This window comes from Hipposideros armiger, unplaced genomic scaffold, assembly GCF_001890085.2.
Source record: "Hipposideros armiger isolate ML-2016 unplaced genomic scaffold, ASM189008v1 scaffold_696, whole genome shotgun sequence".
NCBI lineage: Eukaryota > Metazoa > Chordata > Mammalia > Chiroptera > Hipposideridae > Hipposideros > Hipposideros armiger.
In genome coordinates this window covers 331,067-356,526 of record NW_017732046.1, presented here as the reverse complement: position 1 = coordinate 356,526, position 25,460 = coordinate 331,067, and the positions used below count along the sequence as shown (strand labels likewise).

Genomic DNA, 25,460 nt, shown 5'->3' with positions numbered 1-25,460 from the left:
ATCCTGCCACCTGTTGGCAGCTCAGCGACTGCTCAGCTCGGGCTGACTCGAACCGCTGTTGTTCAGAGCTCAAACTCTTGAGCGAGCTCTTAACCAACTGAGCCACTCAGCCGGCCCTATTCATATATTTTTTTAATCTTTTCTTCTTCTTAGTGAAGTCTCTTTAACATTTCTTGTGATACAGGTTTGGTGGTGATGAACTCCTTTTTTTTGTCTGGGAAGCTCTTTATCTGGCCTTGGATTCTAAATGATATCTTTGCTGGGTAATCTTGGTTGTAGGTCCTGGCTTTTCATCACTTTGAATGTTTCATGCCAATCCCTTCTGGCCTGCAAAGTTTCTGTTGAGAAATAAGCTGAGAGTCTATGGGAGCTCCCTTGTAGGTAACTAACTGCTTTTCTCTTGCTGCTTTTAAGATTCTCTCTGTCTTTGACCTTTTGCATTTTAATTATGACGTGTCTTCATGTAGGCCTCTTTGGGTTCATCTTGTTTGGAACTCTCTGTGTTTCCTGGACTTGTATGTCTGTTTCCTTTGCCAGGTTATGGAAGTTTTCAGTCATTATTTCTTCAAATAGGTTTTCAATCTCTTGCTTCTCTCTTCTTCTAGTTTCCCTATGATGCAAATGTTGTTATGCTTGATGTTGTCCCAGAGGTCCCTTAAACTGTCTTCTTTTTTGAATTCTTTTTGCTCTTCTAATTGGGTATTTTCCACTACCTTGTCTTCCAAATCTCTGATTTGATCTTCTGCTTCATCTACTCTGCTGTTGATTCTATCTAATGTATTCTTTATCTCTGACTGGTTCTTTTTTATGGTTTCTGTCTCTTTGTGTAAGTTCTCACTGAGTTCATCGATCCTTCCCTGGTTTTTTCAGAATTCCTTAGTTTTTGCCTAGTGTCCTTTTTCTATTCTAAGATTCCCATTCAGGGTACCATATTACATTTAGAGGTTATGTCTTTTTGAGCTTCTCTGGCTGTGACAGTTTCTTACACTTGCCTTGGTTTTGATGACCTTGGCAGTTTGAATTCTGGGCAAGTATTTTGTAAAATGTCTCCCATTTGGAGTTTATCTTTTTATTTTTTATTTTTCATTTCACTTGGCTCTTGTGTCCCTTTGACACCCACCCCCAATCATTGTGTGTGTGTGTGTGTAGCACTTTCTTACTTTCTGATACTAAAAGATGCTCTAGGCTCATCTGTCTTAGAATCAACTATTTATCTAATGAACCCTGGTTCCTTTTATTCTAGTGGTATTAGAAACAAATACCTGGACACTGGATGTGCTTGTTGCTATTTCTTTTAGCTGACAGAGCAAGGAAATATATGTGTACATATTAACCTGTATATATGAACATGTCTACAAATATTTCTGTATGGATCCATCTTTATATTAAGGCTAAACATGAATTCATACTGATGTCTCCAACACTAATCTGTTACCACATGAATTATCCTAGTCTTACCCCCTTGCTCATCTATAATCTTCCACTATAGCAGTGAGAAACCTGGCTTTCATTAACCAACATCTAGTACTTAATTGTTCATTTCCAGTATTCATGTACAGCAGTTTCAGAATTGTTAATCTGTACTTCCATGGGAAATTACCAACTAGAGTACAGTGGCTTCTGTGTAGTTCCTTTGCATTTATTCTTACAGTCTCTGTTCGTCTCCAAAGTTATTTAGGCCTTTCTCTCCCACTCCCTTGAGTAGGGTTGTTTTATAGATTTGCAATACAGTTAGATCCTTTTGTCACAGTCTGCATTTCATCATGAGATCCCCTGACCTCCTCCTTAGTGTTTTTGTTTTAATTTGTATGTACTAAGGTTCACTTATGCTATACAGTTTTGTGGGTTTTTATAAATGCATATTGTCTTGCATCTACCATTACAGTATTATACAGAATAATTTCAACTAAAAATCTCCTGTAATTGACCTGTTCAACTTTTACCCTTCCCCAAACCTCTGGCAATTTTTTTACTGTCTCCATAGTTTTACCTTTTCCAGAATGTCATATAAATAGTATAATACAGTAGGTAGCCTTTTCAGACTGGATTCTTTCACTTAGCAACATGCATTTATGATTCATCCATGTTTTTATGTGGCTAATTCCTTTTTTATGACAGTTTATTCCTTTTTTATCACTGAGTAGTATTTCATTGTAATGAATATACCATGGTTTGTTTATTTATTCACCCATTGAAGGACATTATGGTTGCCTTAGTTTTGGTGATTATGAGTAAAGCTGTTATAAACATTTGGATGCAAGTTTTTGTGTGGACAAAAGTTTTCAGATCCATTGGGTAAATATCTAGGAGTGTGATTGCCGAATCATATGGTAAGACTGTTTAGTTTTGTAAGAAACTGTCAAAATGTCTTTCAAAGTTGCTGTATCACTTGCATATTCACTAGCAATGAATGAGAGTTCCTTTTGGTCCTCATGAGCAATTGATATTGTCAGTTTTGGGATTTTAGTCATCCTGTTAGGTGTGTACGGGTATTTCATTGTTGTTTTACATTTTATTTCCCTAATGACAAATGATATTGAGGGTTTTTTCATATTCTTATTTGCCATTTGTAAGTCCTTGGGAGTTTTTTGTTCAAATCTTGCTCATTTAATAACTGGGTTGTTTGTTGTCTTATTGTTGAGTTTTAAGAATTCTTTGCCTATTTGGGATAGAAGTCCTTTTTCTGACATGATTTGCAAATACTTTTTCCCAGTTGGTGCCTTGTCTTTTCATTCTCTTAATGGTATCTTTTATAGAGCAGAAGTTTTTAATTTTAGTGGAGTCCATCTTATCATTTTTTTCTTTTATGGATTCCACTTTTAATGTTGTATCTGAACTTATCACCAAACCCAAGATCTTAAGTTTTCTTCTAGAAGTTTATGGCTTTGTATTTTACATTTAGATCTATGACCCATTTTGAGTTAATTTGTGTGAGGTCTGTATCTAGGTTTATTTTTTTGCATGTGGATGTCCAGTTTTTCTAGTACCATTTGTTGAAAAGACTATCCTTTTTCCATTGAATTGCCACTGTGCTTTTGTTAAAGCTCAGTTGACTATATTTATGTAGGTCTATTTCTGGCCTCTCTACTCCATTGATCTCTGTGTCTCTTCTTTCACCAATACATGCTGTCTTGAGTACTGTAACTGTATAGATACTCTTGGAATCAGGTTGTGTGAATCCTCCAGCTTTGTCCTTCTTTTTCAGTATTTTTCTGGCTATTTTAGGTTCTTTGCCTTCCCATATAAATCTTAGAATCACTTTGTCAGTATCTACAAAATAGCTTTTTAGGACTTTTATTGGAATTGCCTAAATTTTTTTCTTTTTGTTTTGCTGGAATTGCCTAAATTTTTTAAATCATAAATGTGTGTTCAATTTTGTCAAATGCTTTACTGTATTTTTTGATGGTCATATGATTTTTCTCCTTTTATTTTGTTAATGTCTAAGTTGCTTGATTTTGAAATGTAAATCTTGCATTCATGGAATAATTTCAACTTGGTTATGATGTTTTATTCATTGTATTTACTGCTGGATTCAGTTTGCTAATATTTTATTTAAGATTTTTACATCTATATTCATGAGAGAGACTGGCCTATAATTTTCGTTTTTTTTGTAATAAGTCAGGTTTAGGTCTCAAGGTTATACTGACTTCATAAAATGAATTGGGAAGTATTCCTTTTTTTTCTATTTTATTTATTTGAGTAAGATTGATTTTATCTCTTCCTTAAATGTTTCTTTGAAGTCACCAGGGAAGTCATCTTGGCCTGTTTTTATTACATAGGTTTTATTTTCATCCTCTTTTTTTTTTTTACAGTTTAACTTATTGAATTAGAATTCACATACAATCAAATGCACACAATTAAAAGTCCAATTTGATGAGTTTTGACTAATGTGTAAACCTGTATAATACCACTACAATCAAGATATAGAATATTTTTATCACCTAAAAAGTTCCCTTGTGCCCATTTGCCATCAGTCTCTCCCCTCTCCATAGCCCCAGGCAGAAACTGGGTTTCATATGCTTATTTGCCATCTGTATATCTTTGGTGAGTTTTCTGTTCATGTATTTTGCCTATTTTTTAATTGGGTTGTTTGTTTTCTTACTGTTATATTTTCTAAATTATAGGTTATTTTACCTGTCCTAGAATTTCATGTAAACGAACTCTGACATATTATTGTGTTTGGCTTCTTTTGCTTAGCATAATGTTTTTGAGCTTTATCCTTGGATATTTTATATATATATATATATATATATACACACATATCTCAGTATTTCATTCCATTTTTATTGCTGAGTAGAATTGCATTATATGTATGTACCAGAATTTGTTATCCATTCTCTTGTTGGTAGATATATGGTTGTTTCCAGTATTTAGCTATTATTAATAAAACTGTATGCACATTTGTGTACAAGTCTTTGTGTAAATATATATTTTCATTTCTCTTGGTTAAATACCTAGGAGTGGAATTTGCTAGGTCATGTGATAAGTGGATGTTAATTGTTTTATGAAATTGACAAACATTTCTCCAAACAGGTTGTGCCATTTTCACTTTCACCTGCATGCTATGAAGAGTTCCAGTTGTTTCTCATCTTCACCACCACTTGATATTGTCAGTCTTTAATTTTTGCCACTCTAGTAGGTGTGTAGTGGTATCACACTGTGGTGTTAATTTACATTACCCTGATCATTAGTAATGTTGAGTATCATCTCATGTGCTTATTGGTCATTTGCATATCTTATGATGTTTCTATTCAAATCTTTTGCCCATTTTTTTAAAGCACTCTTAAAGAGTGATTTGGTACAAATTTTAATGTAAGTAGGCTCTTGAGAAACAGACGTATACCTTTTTCACCCTTAAAATGAATCATGTACATACTGTTCTGACCATAGTTTTTTCCAATCCTAATCTAATCCTCAAAACTTGATGTGATTTTATTCTTTATAATTAGTTATAAACTTTAGTTTTGAGGTAAAACTGTTTCTATTAATTTGACTCATTTTTAGTTGGGTTGTTTATGTTCTTATATTGAGTCATGGTGGTTCTTTATATATTCTGGATTCGAGTTATTTGGCAGATATATATTTTGTAAATATTTTCTCCCAGCATATCACTTGTCTTTTCATTTTCTTAAAAATGGCTTTAAAAGGACCAAAGTTTAAATTTTTATGGGTTTTTATTGTTTGTTTTTTTAAATTGGTTCATGCTTTTTGTGTCCTGAGAAATCATTGCCCACCCCAAAGTTGCAAAGATTTTCACCTGTTTTTTTTTCCTGGAGATTTTATAGCATTAGCTTTTATATTTATATTTTATATATATTTTTATAGCATTAGCTTTTACAATATAATGTTTGTTTTATTTGAATGCTCTAAAGATTTTGATCATTTTGAGTTGATTGTTGTGTATGGTATGTAATTAACTGTCAAAGTTCATTGGTCTTTCCTTTCAAACCACCAGTTTCAGAACCTTTTGTTGATAAGATTGTCTTTTCCCCATTGAATGAGCTTCAACACCTTTGTTGAAGGTTGGACATATATATGTGGGTTTATTTTGGGACTCTCAGTTCTGTTCCAGTAATCTATATGTCTATTCTTACATCAATACTAATTATCTTTTTTTTTTTAAGATTTTATTGGGAAATTGGGGGGTAGGGACAGCCCTGGGGAATTGGGGAAGGGGAACAGACTGCTGTCCCTCTTGCTCCTCAGTCTAGCTGTGGAGGACGTTGCTTCACTGGCCCATGTTGGCACCATCATTGCGCTCCTCCTGGGTGAGGTAGTTGTTTGCTGGCCATTGGACAGCCACCCACGGCAGCCTACGGAAAGGCACGCCAACTGCTGGCCAGCTCCACCGCATCCCATGCCGTCATGGGCGACTCATGGCAGCCCAGCTTCAGGTCGAGCTGTTGTTCACCATCTTAGCTGCAGAGGGCACAGCATCACTGGCCCTTGTGTGGGACCTGAACCAGGGCTCTGCTGCCTAGAGCTGGCGTCCCAAGCCAACTGCTAACCAATGCGCCACGCGGCCGGCCCCAATACTAATTATCTTATTATCACTTTATAGTAAGTTTTGAAATCATGTCTTTCAACTTTTTTCTTCTGTTTTATGGTTATTGGGCTATTGTAAGTCCTTTGCGACAGCAAAGGAATGAAGTTATCAATTGCCACTAAAAATACTTGATCAAGATTGTGTGGAATCTAGAAATTAATTTAGGCAGAATGGATGTCTTAATAGTTTTGAGTCTTTAAATCCATGAGCACAGTTTAGCTCTCTCTTAGGTCTTTTAAAATTTATCTCAACAGTGTTTATACAGCTTTTAATATAGAGGTGTTGCACTTTTTTATTTTGTTCCTATGTATCTGACTTTTTTGATACTAGTGTAAATGAAATTCCTTCATTTTCTAGTTGTTGATTATTATGCCTGATTATCTTTGGATGATTGCTGGACATTTTACTGAAAATTTATAGATATAATTTGACACTCTGGGTGAAGTTTTTTTTTTTTAAAGATTTTGTTATTGGGGAATTGAGGGGATGGGAACCGCGCTGGGGAATTGGAGGAAGGGGAACAGACAAGTTGCTGTCGTTTTGTTCTTCAGTCTAGTTGTGGAGGACGTTGCTTCACTGGCCCAAGTTGGCACCATCATTGTGCTCTTCCCAGGTGAGGCAGATCAGTCGCCGGCTTCTGGACAGACGCTCACGCTGGCTGGTGGCTCGTTAGCCCATGGCAACCCCCTGCCACAGGGGCTGCAGCCTACGCCGTTGCAGGCGACTCATGGCAGCCCAGCTCCAGGTTGAGCTGTTGTTCAGCATCTTAGCTGTGGAGGGCAGTGTCACTGGCCCTCATATGTGGGATCCGAACCAGGGCCCTCTGGCATCCCAAGCCAGTTCTTAACCATCGCGCCACTCAGCCGGCCCAGGGTGAAGTTATTTTAATGAAGACAGGAATTCCTCTTGCTTCTGGCTAGCTGTTAGACTAGATGCAGATCACTTTCGTCAGGGATTGAGCTGATTCAAAGCTGGACTTCAGTTCTCATAAGGGCTTGTCTATTTCCTGTTCATTCTTCTTCCTAGTGTGTAGCCCTTCAGAGTCCAACTGTAATCCTGTGGTGTCCACCAAAGCCTCCCCTCTTTGATGGACCCCAAATTCCAATTTGCTTGCTTCTAAACCTGTGAAGATTGCTAGAAGCTATGTTCAGCTTCTTAGCCTCTCAATTATTGTTTTTGCTTTTAAATTTGGCAATTACCTCAATGGGAAAAGTTACCTCAAATACCTGATCACCTTTTTTTGTCTTCTCTAACTTGTCTCAAAAGCTACCACCACAGCTTTATGATGCCTTCAAATTATGCTTATTTTTTTATTCTTTTAAAGATACACACACACAAACACACACACACACACACACACACACACGATATAACATAACATGCCCATTTTTTTTAGCTGTTTTTCGTAGGAGGGTTGGTCTTAGACAACCTAGTCAGCCATTTCCAGAAGTGGCTTTCTCTTCTCCCTCTCCCCTTCCATTCTTCATCCCATTCTCAACTAGAATATAACATTGTTTTCTGTAGTATCTCATTTAGTGCTGTATTCCCAGCACCTCAAATAGTGCCTAGCACAGAAGTCAATAGATATTTGTTGAATATAAAAATTAATATTTTATCTGAGAAGATTGAATGGAAATTCAAAAGAAAATACCTTTACTGACATTTTCAAAAACCTAGATATAACCATTCTTGAGCATAATCAGGGTGAGTTTTGAACTCAAACTCAGGACCTTTAAAGTTCTTGATATTTCTTCAAGAAAGTAACATCATTTAGTTTTTATGTCTACATTTGTAAGTTATTTATTACTTTCTTACTTAATGGAAATAGTTTCAATCGTTATTAAAATTAGAGATTTTTAAGAGACAAAACTGAAAAGATAAGGACATTAAAATTAATATTACAATCAAGCAATCAAGTTAGGTATAAATATAGGTTTATAATTTTTATTATAATAACCCTATCAGTGAATACAAACAGAACAGATTATCATATTTTAAAAGGTAAAGATGAAGAGTTTCATAAAAAATTACATTTTACATAGTATGTAAATCTTTACCTGTGTTTTTTTCCTCCTCTTCCCTTTAGAGCCATTTTAAGTGCCAGATCGAGTTATTTTGCTGCGATGCTGAGTGGCTGTTGGGCTGAAAGCTCTCAAGAGTACATTACTCTTCAAAGGTAAGCATAATTTTTACAAGGCAGCTTGACTGCAAATGATTGCAAATAATACAAAGCACTTTTTATGAATCAGATTTCCCTGTAAGTTCAGTGAAATATTTCTCATGTAGTAGAATTCAACAAAGTGTATTTTCTGAACACAAGAGGTAGTAGAGGACATTTAGTAGTAAAGATAGTGTATTAGTCTTCTTAGACTGCTATAACAAAGTACCACAGACTGGGTGGCTTAAACAACAGAAATTTATTTTCTCACAGTTCTGCAAGATCAATATGCCAGCAAGGTTGGTCTAGTGAGAGCTCTTACCTTGGGTCCTTGGGTTGCAGGCAGCTGCTTCTCGCAGTGTGCTCAAATGGCCAGTCCTCAGTACATGGGTAGGATGGAGGAGGTGAAACAATGGTGAAGGGAGAGAGAGAGCTCTGGTGTTTCTAGGGACACTAATCCTATCACATCAGGGCAGGTCCCCATCCTTATTACCTCATTTAACCTTAATTATTTCCTTAGAAGCCCCATCTCCAAATAGAGTCACACTGCGGGCTTAGGGTTCTATATATTGGGTTGTTGGAAAAATCATGATGTATTTTTTTCTCTGTTTTTTTGTTGCAAAAATGCGTCATGACTTTTCCGGCAACCCAAAAAAAAAAAAATATATATATATATATATATATATGACTTTGAGTGGGTGGGAGAACACAAATTCTCAGTCTATAACAGGTAGTTTCTTTTCTCTCTTTTTTCCTTTTTTTTTTTTTTAAAGAATAAATTGAATAGGTGTAGATTTCAACAACCTATGATAGTGCAATGGTGAATCTGCACAATTGGTGGCAATTTATACAAACTGCTGATACAGTATTAAGAGATGAACTCCTTCCTTAAATGGTGACATGGAACATTTTTTGGTCACAGATGATCACTGTGAGAATCTATAGTGTACAATATCGGGGAGGGCTGTCTCTGTAGGAAAATTGCCCTGACTGCTGACAGAGCCTCTCAGATCTGCATCATTCTCTCCATTGATGTTTTCTTTGGGTCAGTCTTGGCCAGAGGCTTAGGTATGAAATGGTGATGGTGGAAATTCCATAACAGTGGATCCATGGAAAGTATTATTCTTACTGACCATTTATTTGTCACACAGGCTTATAATCTTGAGCCTTCTAGGCTACAGTGATCTGGTTCTCTTACTAACTGAAACAGATCCCCAAATGCCTCTCATTTTGTAATTTCTCACTCTATAAAACAGAATTTTGAAACATTATTTGTAAGAATACATAATGTGTTTTATTTTATCATATTTTATTCATTTTATAGAAATGAAACACATATACAAAAGGACCTAACCCCTTTTCTTTCATACCACGGCCTTTAGAAGGTTATGTTTTAATTATACTACCATAGTTTGAATACACAGATCACAACATATTTTGCAGCCCATTTTTTGGGTATAGTGTCAGCTACTGCTACTGTTAGTGATTTCAGTTATGCATCCATGGAAATCACGTGGATTCCCTTATTTCAGGTATTTTTTTAAGAAAAAAGACTAGACTAATGAAATAGTAATAAAGAAAAAATATTCGAGGACATAAAATTGCATATATAATCATCAAGTTTTTACTTGATATGGCTACTAAAGTAAACTTCCTCTCCAACTAATTTGTTCCCTACATGCATAAAATACTTACACATGGAAGGTTTTACTTTGTTTTTTTTTTCAGTCTCCCACTAATATACAATAGCATTAAAACATAACATGAATTGCTTTGGTGATGTTAAAAAAAAGTAGCGTTTGTGTCTAAGTTAACCCTGTTGTTTTTCCTTCTGGGCTCCTCTTATTTATTATTTAAAAATTATTTTTATTGCGATACAATTGGCATATATCATTGTATTAGTTTTAGGTGTGCCATATGAATATATATATATATATATATATATATATATATATATATATATATATATATATATACACACACACACACATATATATATGATTACCACAATAAGTATAGTTAATATCCATCACCACACAGTTATAATTTTTTTTCTTGTGATGAGAACTTTAAAGATCTACTTCTCAGCAACTTTCAAATATACAATATGATATTATTAACTGTAGTCACCATGCTGAACATTATACCCCTAAGACTTACTTATCTTAGAACTGGAAGCTTGTATGTTTTGACCACCTTCACTCATTTAACCCACCCTTCTAACCCCTGCCTCTGGCGACCAGGTAGTTTTCTGATTATGGAAGATTTTATATGCCAAGCTAAAAAGTTTATTATCCTGTGGGTAAAAAGAATGTGTAGATAGATCAATTGGTGACATTTTGTTATCACTGTTGAAAACAACCTGAAAGATATATGTATCCTACTGATAAGATCTCTTTTTTATGATGAATTTAAAATTATCCCTTGAATATAGGAAGAAGGGTAATGCTAGCAAAGGCCAAAGTCTCTAAGTATGCCAATCCTAGGGATAATCACTGTGGTGTAATTTTGGAAATTTGTCCAGGGACTAGTTTGATTCAGAATTCTTGGAATTCATCAAAAATATGAATATGTTATTATTTTTTTTTGTAGTGAGATAAAGGTTAAAAGAAGTATATGATTATGGGATCTTATTCTACAGCATGGGAAAGTAATTTATAGAGAGTACATGTCTAAATTTTCCCTGGAAGAAATTTTATTTCCTTCTATATTTAGTGATGTTTTTTACTACCTGATACCTATTATTGTATACCTTTGTTACTCTCTCCAAATAGAGTCTGCCCTCAGCAGTAATAATACCTTACAATAATACCATATATTTTCTAGACTTCTTCTACATTTACTATGCCCTTTAATGTTTAAAATAAGTCTTTGAGAGAGCAGGTCTGTTCACATATTATAGATGAATAAAAACAAGATCAGATAAGTTAAATGTCTTCCTGAGCTCACCTGGTAAATAAGTGCTTATGCTGAATATGATCATATGTTTGTTGATTCTTACTTCAGAGTCCAGTCCACCACAGTCACTGAAGAAATTAAGAGTTTCCCATTGGCATGTGTTCTTGAGCTAGCCAAACAGTCCTCACTATTTAAATCAGTGACTTTCAACACAAAAATAAAAATAAAACAAAAAAAAATTTTAATTAAAAAAAGAAAGAAAATAAACAAAAACTAAAAAAAAAATAAATAAATCTGTGACTTTTAAACTTAATCCCATAGGACCCTGCAGATCCTGGGAACACATGGTGTTGGATTGGGATCTGAGGGGAAGGCCCTTTGGGAAGGGGCCCCTCTTCAAACAGAGCAGCTCTACCTTTATCTGTTTATCTTGTTCAAGATGACCTCGGAGTTTAGCTATAGGAATAAAGGCAATCCTTAATCAATCCTCATGAGCAATCAGATTAAACATTCAAAACACACAGGCTTTTAAGGATGAAGTCTATTTATTAAGAGGTCAGTAGACAAGAAACAATTAGTGAAGCCAACTACTGGTCTCTACTTTCTCACCTGTAATTTTCCATCTTTGATCATGATGAAGGTAATGGATAAATATCTCCTCCTTTAATATGGCTTGATTACTGACCAACTTTAATAGCTTATTCAAGGAAAAGCCAAATAGAGATAAACAAATTTATTTTGAGTGTCATCCAAATAAGAGGCTATGCATTGAAATCGTGCCACCAATGACCAGGCTCACTCATCTTACAGTATTTTCCCTTCACTTCTGTTGTGATAAGCCAGGCTCTGCTCCTTACTGGTGCATCTTATCCAGAGCTATTGTTATCAGCAGTGGAGGCTCACTTCTAATAGGCTTATTCACTTCTAATGCTAGCACATTGGAGATGAGTTACATATCTTTTTTCTTGCTTGATAAAGCAAGGTTTTCTAACACTAAAATGAAAAAAGAAAGTATCTCCTGGCAGCTACTGGGTTTTATCTGCATCCTTTATTATTATTATCCACAATATGTTTTTCGTTTTTCTCTTGTATTACATATCAAATTGACTGTCTCAAATTACCATCTAAAATGTAATTAGTATCATGGTACATAAAGCTATAGAAAGACTAAAGGGGATTTAGGAATTTTACTTTAAAAAAAAATCACGTCTTACATGCAAGAAAATGAAACTAGACCACTTTCTTACACCATATATAAGAATAAGCTCAAAATAGGTTAAAGACTTAAATGTAAGTCCTGAAAGCATAAAACTCCTAGAAGAAAACATAGGCAGTAAAATCTTTGACATTGATCTTAGTAGTATTTTTTTGGATATGTTTCCTCAGGCAAGGGAAACAAAAGAAAGAAATAAAGAAATGGGACTACATCAAACTAAAAAAGTTTTTGCAAAGAAAAGGAAACCATCAACAAAATGAAAAGAGAACCTATTGAGTGGGAGAAGATATTCGCCAATGATACATCCAATAAGAGGTTAATATTCATAATGTATAAAGAAGTCATACAACGTAACACGAAAAAAGCCCCAAACAGTCTGATTTAACCCTCCATCGGACGCAACTGATCTCACAGATTCATTGCACACAAATTTTCAAATATCTAACAGTTAACTTAAGTATGGTTACTCATCACTTCCCTATCTTCCCCCTCTACTGTAACCTATCACCAGTTGTGTTTGTGACTTAGTACAGTGAAGACGTATTTTATCACGTCCAGCGTGGCAAGGGCAAATGGGACACGAGAGGGGCGGCGCAGATTTGAATAAGTACAAGAGACAAAAGTAAGATTTAAGAGCAAGACCAAGGGACTCAGCCTTCAGAGATAGACTGAGCCACCGAATCGGGTCGACGCATGGTTTTTATTGATTATTTTCAAGGAAGTAAACTGCTGTGCTGTGAGTCATTAACCGTGTATTCTGGTGCGCCTTAAGGCCTTTTCCAGTGACCTTTTCCCAATGTACTCCAGCAAATGCTATGCCTTCGTACTCCACCACATTGCCCCAAGACATAATTACATGTCCTCCCAGGGGAGACAGCTGATATCATTTCATCAGGTCCCAGTCAGGCTGAGACGCCCCCCGAGAGAGCTTTACAGATATCATTCCATCCGGCCTCAGTTTTCCGAGACACTCTCTCTACTAATGGGTCAGAGGCTAATGCAGGGGGGGGTGGTCTAAAAATCGGCTGTAAGGCGACAGTATTTCATAGCAGCACCTTTGTGTGCAATGAATCTGTGAGATCATTTGTGCCCGAAAGAGGGTTAAAAATGAGCAGAGGACCTGATAGACATTTCTCCAAAGAGGACATAAAGATGGCCAACAGACATATGAGAGAAAAGATGCTCAATGTCACTAATCATCAGAGAAATGCAAATTAAAACCACAATGAGCTATCACCCCACACCTGTCAGAATGGCCATCATCAATAAATCAACAAACAAGGAGAAAAGGGAACCCTCATGCACAGTTGGTGGGATTGTAAATGAGTGCAGCCACTATGGAAAACAGTATGGAGATTCCTCAAAAAAATAAAAATAGAACTACCTATGACCCAGCAACCCTACTTCTTGGGTATTTATCTGAAGAGATCCACAACACTAATTCAAAAAGATATATGTATCCCTATGTTCATTGCAGCATTATTTACAAGATATGGAAGCAACCTAAGTGTCCATCAATATATGCTGGATAAAGAAGAAGTGGCATATAGATGCAATGGAATATTACTTAGCCATAAAAAATGGAATCTTACTATTTGCGACAAATGGGTGTACCTAGGGAGTATTACGCTAAGTGAAATAAGTCTGACAGACAAATACCATAAGACAAATACCATATGATTTCACTTACATGTGAAATCTAAAAGGTAAAATAAATGAACAAACAATACAGAGAACAAACTGATGGTTGCCAGATGGGAGGGGTTTTGGGGAAGCTGGATGAAAAAGATGAAGGGATTAAGAATTACAAATTGGCAATTACAAAATAATCATGGGGATGTAAAGTACAGCATAGGGAATATAGTCAGAAATATTATAATAATTATGTATAGTGCCAGGTGGACACTAGACTTATTGGGGGGAACACGTCATAAGTTCTATAAATGCCTAACTACTATGCTGTACATCTGAAACTAATATAATGTTGAATGTCAGCTGTAATTGGAAAATTTTTTTTAATTTTTAAAAATTACATCTTTTAGGAATTTTTATATTGTAACAAAGTAATCTACAAAACAAATTCTGTTTTCATCTTATATTGTAAACCTGTATAGATGTTTTCCATGGGCAGTATGGAATAGTAGAAAGTTAATGGACTTTGACATCCTTATAGGCAGTCTTACATCCAGTCCTGTCTTGTTATGTGACTTTAGGGACATTGCTTACCTTCCCTGAGCTTCCTGAGGTTGTTGAAAAGACTAAATGAGATACAAGGAAAGAACCTGGCACAGTGCTTGGTATATATTATGTAGTACTCAATAATATTTATCTTTTTCTTTCCCTAAATTAGATTATTCTCATTTTCTAGAGAGAAACGAGTTCAAATGACGGTCATTATCAAGACTAGCATAGCAGGCCGGCCGAGTGGCTCAGTTGGTTAAGAGCGCGAGCTCTGACAAACAGGATCACTGGTTTGATTCCCACATGGGCCAGCGAGCTGTACCCGAGCTGAACTGCCGCTGAGCTGCCAACAGGTGGCAGGATGGCTCAGCTGGTGAGAGCACGTGCTCCTAACAAGGTTGCTGGTTCGACTCCCTCATGGGATGGTGGGCTATGCCCACCTTCAACTAAGATTGAATAGGGCACCTTGAGCTGAGTGGCTGTGAGCTGCCAATGGGCAGCCGGATGGCGACTGGACTTGGAGCTGAGCTAGCTATGCCCTCCACAACTAAGATTGAAGGACAACAACTTAGCTGTTCCCCTTCCCCAATTCTCCAACACTGTTCCCCTTCCCCAATTCCCCAATTAAAAAAAAAAAAAAAAGAGTTGTACTTCCGTAAAAAAAAAAAAATACTAGCATAGCAATGCCTGCTTTGCTTGATCAGCAGCCTCTTTCGGAACTAGGCTACTGTTGCATGTCTACAGGATGTTTTCTGCAGTACATTAGAATGAAATCCTATCTGTCTTTACAGAAAATTACCACAGTGCTTTTAATGAGTTGGTAACTAAAAGATGTAATGCATGTGATATTTTTTAAGTGAGACAGACTTATAAATTGAGGTAGGAATAATACAGTCCGACAGTCCTGATTCTACCCATACCCCAGAGTTGGGAGGTGAAAGGGTATAGTTAGAAGTTCTGTTCTGGTGGAGAAAGGGGGAAATTTTCCACATTTTATACTGGAAATTGAACCATAGCCAGTATTCCTGTAAAGAAACTCCACATGTTTCTATTGTATATAAATAGAAGTCTTCCAGTGGTGACTTGGGGCTTTGAAGCATAAAATTGGATTTTCTTATCTCCCTTGGGAGATTCCTGAGACTTCTCTGAACCTTCATTATGATCTTTTAAAATATAAATCAGATTATATTTCTCTTCTGACTAAAATCCTTCAATGCCTTCTCATTGCAACTAGAATTAAACCCAAATCTTGACCATAACCTACAAGACCCTATATGATCTGGCTTCTGGGCTTTTCCCAGCACATCCCACCTAAAGCACCTACAGCCCAACTCTCCAGTTATTCTCTTTTGTGTCATCCTGTTGAATCATCTTCATGGCACTTTTCACTATTAAAATTATCTTCTTTATACATTTGTGTACGTATTTATTATCTGTGTCCTCCCTCTAGAATGCAAACTTCTTGTATTCTCAAGGTCTAGAATAGAGCCTGTCATTCAATAAATATTGAATGTGAATAAGTGAATGAATGAACAAATGAATAAATGAGTTCCTATGTTACTTTAGCCCACACACATAGAAACCTAAAATTTTAGGAAACACACATAAAGTACAGAGATTTTAGTAGACTAGGTACATGTTCACTCTCAGATCTTAGAGTTCTATCCTCTCATACATTTTTCTTTTTTCTAACTCGGAGTATACGTATGTAATGTTTTCATCTGCAAGCTTTTATTCTTATTCCGTTTAAATGAGAATAGTGCTTTAAATCTTTCCATTTAAACTGTGGGCTATTGGAGTAATTTATTGTTTTTCTAGGTCAGTTGATCATGTCTTTATAAACACTTTTAGTAAAAATACAAATGACTTACAACATAGTAATGAGAATGCAGTTTAGTTGAACATCTGTCAAAACAGCAGGGAAACGGTTTCTTGCTGTTTTTATAGCTATCATATACACTGATAGATAGGCTCAAATGTCTAGATTTTGCTATTTATTTTAATAAAAATACTTGTTTTTATTTAGTCATTGTTATCTTTTGCTTAAATATGTCGTCTTAGAAACTATTCTTTCAACATTAATGATTAATTTTCATTAACATTGATAAGAATGGGTCTTGATAAAGGATAGGTGTAATTTAGAGTTTTGAATCAGCAGAAACCAGCACTTAGCCATTGTAGGGTCCAGTAAATATTTATAAAATTAATTAAAAAATATTTATATATTTTTAACTCAGTGTTCCTCTGAAGGTTAGGGAAGATGCTGTAAGTGCCCTAATAAGCCATTCATTAAACATTCATCAAACATTTATTGAGCATATATTATTTAAGACCATAAAATCAAAGGAAACAGCTTTCTGAGTCCTACCCTATGGGACTCCATTTCTTTTCTTTTTGCCTTCCTCAGTTTGTTCCTGTAGTAGATATTAAATACTAGGCCTAACCAACTGGGGGGGTCTTATCAGCACTGTCCCAACCTTTATTCCACTGCATTGCTGTAGTATTATGTAGTCTTCTCATCCTGAGAGTATTGAATCAATGCTGACACTCTGCTGCTACTACAGATGAAAGGATAGCTAAGATACAAATCCTGCTCTCGCAGAACTCAGCCTAGAAGGAGAAACAAATATGTAAACAAAGGTATCACAAGTCAAGTTGATAAATGTGGTAATGGAAGTATATATAGCATACTTCTTAAGAGCCCAAACTTTGGAGTCAGTCTGTCTGGATTTAAATTCTTTTGCAGTACCAGCCATTTGACCTTGGGCAACTTACATAATTTCAGTTTTTTATTTATAAAATGAAACTAATAATAATACCTACTGTTGAGTTGTTATGATTAAATGAACTAATGGTATTCAAAATGCTTATTAACTCAGTGACTGACTCATAATAAGTGCTCAATAGATGTTAGTTCCTACTGTGTTTAACATTCAGTAATTTTTTTTTTTTACCTAGTGGCATTAAGGAAACAATCAGAGATAACTGTCTGAAAGATGAACTAAGCAGAGAGGGAGAGCATTTTAAGCCAAGTGAACAGTATGTGCTAAGGCATGGATTTATAAGGAACTACAAGCGGGTCAGGTATAGCAAATGAGTAGTTCATTACCTTGGAACAGCTGGTAGAGAACCAGAGGTTAAGTGATAAAGAACATTGTACATCAAGCTAAGGAATTTGGACTTTTTTCTATGGACTATGGAGAATCGTTGAAGAGTTTTCACAGTGGAGGACTATATCAGATTTACATTTTAGCGAAGTCACTCTAATAGCAATGTGGGAAATGGAATGCAAGGAGATTATTTCAGGCAGGAAACATGTATGAGAGGATATTGTCATGGTACAGATGAGAGAAAATGAGAGGCTAAACCAGTGAAAGGGAGATAGACAGCCGAAGCTGAATTGTAGAAATTTTTGAAGGTATAAATGATGGGATATAATGAGGGAGAGGATTAAGATGAACCTCAAGCTCTGATTTAGGTATCTAGATGATAATCTAGATGCTGTTAAGAGTTTTTTGGGGGGCCCAATAAATAATGTATTTTCTTCTTGTTCAGAATAAGACAAAAGAATCAGCAGATGAAGAAAACATTGCCTTTATTATTAATAAAAATTGTTAAAGGAGTAAAATGTGCTTTAACACAAGAGCTGAAATCAACTTGCTTAACTATGTCCCCTCTAAGACAACCCACCTCAAAGTCTGAATTTGGATAGCAGTTGCGCTTTTTCTCCATCACCTCTTTCTACTGTTTCAGCAGAGAAGAGAGGAGAAAAGAAATCAAATTACCTCTCATTTTAAGTTCCTTCTGACCAGCAACCAGTGGTGGAATCCATGAACCAGATAATTCACTCCCCTTATCACAGAAATAGAGGGTAGGACAAGATGCAAGAGGTCCCATAATAGTGCTATGAACAAAATAGAAATAACAGAAAGAAGACCAATATTGGGGTATTGGGAGAGGCAGGGAAGAGGATGGAGGTTATGAATTCAGAGTGTGAGATCCAGTAGTCAGTGGGACATAAAGATTATCACTCCAGACTACTTCTTAAGTCAGCTTAACTTTTTACCTGTATAATGAGGACACTGGCCAAGCTAGAGCCACAGGATAGGTATTACTAATTAAGAAATCTGTACAGTATAACAAGAACCTTTCTAATGAGTAGAGTTGTTCATCTGAGGCTTTAAGCAAGACCAGAGGTCATTTGTCAAAGATGCTGATGAGGGGATTTCTTAATGAGCCAGAGGTTGGACTGTGACTGCTAAGGTCCTTTCTAACTCCTAAAGTCTATTATAGAAGATGCTCAACAAGTAACCAATTATTTGATAATATACTAATAACATCTTACAACTTATATAAAAATCCATAGCTGCAGTTATACTTTATATAAAATTAATGACATACCTGCATGGATATAATTTTAAGAATATAGTCTTCAGATAAAAGTGAGATTAAAACTTGACCTTGGCTAAAAGTTTATGGGAAAATGGAATGTATCATTGATATCAGTTAAACCTTAATTATTTCTGGATTTGAGTTTAGTTTTCTTTTGTATTTCAGTATAAACCATGTAGAAATGAATGTTATGATGAGTTTTATATATGGAGGAACTTTGGACTTTCCAGACAAAGCTAATGTTGGGTATGTATTACTTTTTAATAATGTTACATATAAAAGTATTAGTTTTTGGCTTCTGCTTTGTTGAGATAATGTTTCAAAGTGTCAATGAAGTAGAAGCTTCACTTTTGTTACTCTTTTTCCATATTTTGTGGTGTTTGGGAATATCTAAAAACAATGATCCACTATATTTAGAAGAAAAGCAACTCACAGTAATAAGAAAAGTCTTTATTAGACATAAATTATGCTAGAAAAACCTTATACTTGTGGAAAATGGCAGGTTTTTATAAAATAAAATTGAAACTATCAAATTTTGAATAATTATTTTATGACTTTCTTTTTTAGCTTTAGGATGTCTCTTTTAAACAGCAAAAGGAAAACATTAAAATTAATTTAAAAACCTAGACATCCTAAAAACCAACCAAGATGTGATTCTTAAGGGCTCTCTATGTCATTTAAGCTGCTGGAATCATACTGGAGAGTGAAATCTAACTCTTCTCATTTCTGGATGTCATCTCCTTTTATTGCTAGTCTAAAATCAGACAAATGAAAGCTGCTCTTTTAGTTTTAAATATTCATTGGTTCCTTTAATTACAAACTGAATAAATATGATTTTGGGGAGAAAGTATCATGAGTCACAAGGATTAAGTACTGAAGATTTCCTCCTGGAAACCTATTTGAATTTTATCATGCTCTCAAGGCTTGTTGGTTTCCTAAGTACCTAAAGTATGTGTGGGTGCCAGAAATACTTGCCAAATGGAAGAAGCAACGGAAACCTTCTGAGTCATTGGATGCTGTCTCCAATCCTAGGATCATTTGCAAGCATTTTCAATATGATAAGCATCAATTAATTGCTCTCTCCCCAAATTTTTATTATACAAATTTGTTGAAAAGAGTTTTGTAACTTTAACAACCTTCAAAGCAGTTTCCTACACTTCAATATATATGTCTCTGAGAATCTGAGGGGGAATTTTATTGAAACATCTCCAAATTTAGTTTTTGTTATTTTCCACTATTCAAATGATGTGATAGTGCTCTCAACTTCAGGTTTATTTCCAGTTTATAATCTATGAAGAGTATTTGTTATGTAGGGCAGAAAGTTAGAATTAAAATAATTCAGATTTTTCTTTTTTCTAAACAGACTGTATATTATCAGGAAATTGTGTATTATGCTTTGGTTTTTATTTTATTATTTTTAATTAATTTGTTTTCAGTTACAGTTGACATTCAGTATTACCTTATATTAGTTTCAGGTTCACAGCATAGTAGTTGGACATTTATGTAATTTATGCAGTGATCCCCATATGCCTTGGTTTTTAAATTGGAGAATTAACATTGTATCTATTTTTATTTTAGTCAGATACTCAATATGGCTGATATGTATGGACTACAAGGATTAAAAGAAGTAGCAATCTATATTTTAAGAAGAGATTATTGTAATTTCTTTCAGAAGGTAATTGTTGAGTCTCAGAAATCTTTTACCCAGATCTTAAAGTCACCCATTATTACATACTAGATTTTTAACTCTAACAGTAAGTAGTGCTTTAAATCTTAAAAATATTAAGTCAAATTAAATAATGGAAACTTTATTTGAGAAATCACTCTATGGTGTACCTGCAAACACCAGAAACTAATTAAGATCATTTTAAGTAAAATAGAGTTGAGATGGGGGTTTAATGACTTTATATAGGAGTATCCTGTATAATTCAGAGGTGGAGTATATGGCTGGGACTCAGGGTTTGGAACTAAGAGAAAGGAAATCAAGAACCAAGGTTACCTTCTCCATTTATCAAAGTGCATTTAATATCACAGTGCCTCATTGGTTCTTTTCCCTGAAGTTATATTCCTGTTTTCTACTTCTCTTTATAGCATGTGCTTGAGGTGGTATATATTTCTCTTCTACCTGTCTCCCCAGGTGGACTATAAATACTAGCTTTAAAATTTTAGTTTATGTAAACATTAATTGTCTAAAGAAAGATCCATATGATCTATGCATTTGTACAGATGCCATTTTGTACATCATTCTTAGATTATTTTTTATTTTCTTATTTATGCTTTTCTACTTTTTCTAAACTTGCTGCAATGATCATGTATTACTTCTATAATCAACAATAAAACAAATCTTAGAAGAATTGTTTACATCAATATTCCCCTTTTATTGGGTACTCGAGGCAACACTATGCATTGTATGAAATGTAATTAGGTAATTTCAATAACATTTAAATTATATTTTTGTGTTGGGTAGGACTTTTCCTACCTCTCTATAAGCTGTAGCTAAGGAAGCACCTGATGTGCTAAAACAGAGCCATTGACAGCTAGGTCCAGCACCATCACCACCACGCCCCCTCAGGGTTTACTGAGAAACAGTTCAACTCCTCAGCTACGTTTAATCAGCCATTCATTCCAGCCTCTATAAGTAAGGGAACTAGGAGAAACAGGGCAGTCTGTGGTGTCCTCAGCTTGTAGCAAGTGATTCTGGTGAAAGATTTTCCTTCTCTTTCCTCTGCTTCCCCCATCTTCACAGCCAAGTGAAAGGAGGGAAATCCAAGCATATCCCAAATAAAGATTAAAGATAGAAGGTATCTGCAATGAGGAGATAATATCTTCTCATCCCCCAGAGGGACATCTACTATATAACACCAGCCCACTCTGGAGATTCCATTAAAGAAAAAAAGAAAGTGGCAAGAGATTTTTTGAGAGAGCATGGAATAGGCCTCAGAAACCAGTGAGAGTATACTTGAATATGGAGATTTCTAAAGGGTGGTGGAGGCTTGCTGGAGAATCCAGTACTAGCCTGGTGATTAGGGACAATGCTTAATTTCATAAATAGGAAAAAGTGTGGGGAATTCACTGCACACCTGTTACATACACATGGTACTCAGGGAAGGAGGAAGACCTTAATGGTTCCACGAAGATTAGACGAGACCAACACAGGGCCAGATGACACTGTGTCCTACCGAGGGAGCATTGTGAACCACTAGAAGATTCTTTATCCACTGAGAGGCTAGGGTGAAGTCCAGCCTGCCCCTAAAAGAGCCACTACATCAGCAAAGGCCCCCAACATCCGAATTGGAGCAAAGTCAAGGACATCTCCGTACTACACGTTAGTCTCCGGTTAGTTACATAAGGTGACCATAGCTTCTCCACAGGAGTTAGGACCGTGCTCTAGTCCGTACTCCATATCTCCCAATCTCCCAACTGTAAATGTAGTCATTGATGGGGTGGGGGGGGTGGGAGGGAGGGAAAGGAAGACTTAAGTCAGGTATGAGATAGGTGTTTAAACAGTACTATACTGAATTTCAGTACCAAAAGTAACCAGAAAGGACTGAAATTTGCCTATGGTGGCATTAAGGGATGCTCGGGGGGGAATTTGACACAGCATGGTTGACAGCACTAGTTGGAAAAAAGTTTTATGTTAGTATCCCCTGTGAACTGAGTCTCCTCAATAAACCAATTATATCTAATATTTAAAAAATAATCTTTTATGGATAGTCTGCACCATTGTCTCTGTTTTTAAGTATGTGCATGACTATACATGGGTTATATGCAGCTTCTTATATTTTACTTTTAATAATCCACTTAATTTTTAAAACAAAAAAGGTGTATTTGTTGCCTTTAAAACAACAGAAAAATTTTTTAAATTATCGATGTGGTATTTTGTTGAAAACTTTTTTCCCATATTTTAATGTAGTCCGTATTACTGTTGTAACAGATATTTGAGAGAACAATTTCTGTTTTTTATTGACCTGATCTTTAAATTATTTGCTTTACATATTTTGATAGTATATACTTGTGTAAACATATCTTTAAATATATAATTTTAACTTCTAGATCTCAGTTATGTAGTTTCTTGGCAGTGACCTAAATATAGTAAACCTTTAATAACATACTCCATAGTAATACAAATGTGGGTATAATGTGATGGGTAACTGGCCCTGGAACTCCTGGCAAGCTAGCTTCAGTCACTTCATTAACTTTTTGCCTTTACATGATTTTTGGACTTTATTTATAGGATTATAGTGGGCTTTACATATTTTTTGCCACTGAATTAAAATATATTTTAGGTAATGATTTAAATATATGTCTTCCCCAAATTCTACAAGCAGGTTTTGAAAATAACTAAATGTCAGTCATCCTATTACAAAAACACTTGGGAATCAGCATGTCCGTATAAGTAAAATTCACAGAAAGCTAAAGTTAACCCTTTAAGCCAGGGGTCAGTAAACTTTTTCTGTGAAAGTCAAGATAATAGTATTCTAGGCTTTGTGATACAGGCCATGTGGTCTGTATCACAGCTACTCAACCCTGCTGTTATAGAGCAAAGGTTGCTACAGACACTATGTAAATAGGACAGCATAGCACTATTCCAGTACAACTTTACACAAAACAGTGGTAGGCTAGATTTGGCCCACAAGCTATAGTTTGCCAGTCTCTCCTTTAAGTAGCAAGTTATTTTGTATTTTAATAATTTTTGTGGAAATTATTCTTAAGTTATATATCAATTAGTAGACTTTGTTCTAGAGGGTTGATCATTCTTAAATAAGACTGCTGGGATTTTTAACTCTTGTGTTTATTTTTATAATTTGTCAGACTTCTGGTGGCTTTTAGGTTGTCAAGTATGTCGATACCAGTCGTCTCTTCACTCATAATAGTTTGATACTCTCATCTGAAGTGGGTCAGACAACCAAATTATTTAACTTGATAGAATTATCACTGTATAATCTATATAGAGATATGTCATTTCTGATTTTAGGACAACTTAAAATACCTCCAGTTATCCAAAAGGAACAACGAAATTGTTAATATACAAAGCAAAATAATTACATTAAATTTCTTAAACACTACTATAACACTTTTAGGAGAAGGGTATTAGAAAATCAAATTAATAGCAATTGATAATTTAAAAAGTTGGAAATCACTGACCTTATAGAAAGAACTCTGCTGGTGACATTTCTAAAGAAACTTTTGCTCTTCTCAGAGTAGCGGATCTTCAGAAGTATACATTTGGAGACTGTATACACAAATTGGCTGATTGTTGGTCTTTCATTAAGTGTATAAACCCCAAATCATAATTAATGAATGTAGACAAAGAGAAGTTGAACTCTGTTCCTCCTAATGGGCATAGATGTACTTAAGAACGTAGTTCTGAACAACTGAAAATCTGTGGCACAAGCTACGTGTAGCACAGAGGCTTAACACTGAGAGCAATGAGTTTCCACTACTTGTATCTACATTTTATTTATTTGTTGTGTTCATTCATTACTTCTGTATATGTGCTTTTAAAAAATATATAATCATGATATAATTAAATTCTGTCATTTTATCTGAGGTCAGTGTAAGACCTCCCATTGCACATGTAGTTAAAGTAATATTTATACTTTAGGAAACCGATTAGACCAAATGTTATATTGCAACGTGGTGTGCTGGAAATTATTGTACCACTTCTACTTAAAAAAAACCGAAAACATTTAAGTTAAACGAAGTTAGAATAGAGATTGTGTGCATTATGGCAGCTAAGAGCTCAAATGCTACTATAAAGCTAAAGGTTATTAGTGATACTTGATATTAAAAGAATAACAGACTTTTGAATTACACATATTCTACAGTTTCAGTACATAAATCATATCATCTTTATGAATCAAATACTTTTAGCTTCTTTAAATTGAAAAAGAGTAAATGTAGTGTTTTCTATCAATTTTAGCCTGTTCCCAGAAGTTTGACATCTATACTAGAATGCCTGATTATTGCTCATTCAGTTGGAGTGGAAAGTCTTTTTGCTGACTGCATGAAGTAAGTGATCTGAAGTAGTGCTGATACTATTAATTTAGGGATTTTGTTCTTCCGTTCTCCTAATTTTCTGGGAAATTTTAGACTTGGCCTATTTTCATGGGCATAATTTATGCAGCTTGATGCTTAACTAGTTGCGACAGTTGAGGAGAAGTATTGATATAGATATTATTCAAAATGCTTGGAATCAATTTTATTTTAGCTCAGCCATTGTTACTTATGTTAAAATCCATACACATTAACCCAAAGTGGATTTAAAATCTGTGTTTACCAAAAAGGGAGCATACTTAAGTCCATCATGGAGCTCAGAGAATTAACTGTAAGGGTTAGTCAAAACATATGTATGTACAAATTGAAAATGCAAATATTATTAAATATAATAATGAAAATATATTTTCATTTTTCTAACTTGGAATTCTTTGATTTTTTTAACAGGTGGATTGTAAAACATTTTGCAAGGTTTTGGTCTGAGAGAAGCTTTGCAAATGTACCTCCTGAGATTCAGGACAGTTGTCTTAATATGTTGATTCAGTCCTTAGTAAGTATAATCTGAATACTCT

General features: G+C 35.1%; 1 protein-coding gene across 4 annotated transcripts in view; it reads left to right on the top strand.

Moving 5' to 3' along the window:
* BTBD8 (BTB domain containing 8) overlaps positions 1-25,460 on the top strand; it is a 77,915-nt gene that overhangs the window by 26,123 nt on the left and 26,332 nt on the right. For all 4 annotated transcript variants that reach the window (XM_019626993.1, XM_019626994.1, XM_019626995.1 and 1 more), the window contains 5 exons: positions 8,133-8,222; positions 19,057-19,137; positions 20,470-20,566; positions 24,815-24,903; positions 25,336-25,438. In XM_019626993.1, the coding sequence (XP_019482538.1) occupies positions 8,133-8,222; positions 19,057-19,137; positions 20,470-20,566; positions 24,815-24,903; positions 25,336-25,438 (460 nt within the window). The remainder of the gene's footprint in view (positions 1-8,132; positions 8,223-19,056; positions 19,138-20,469; positions 20,567-24,814; positions 24,904-25,335; positions 25,439-25,460) is intronic.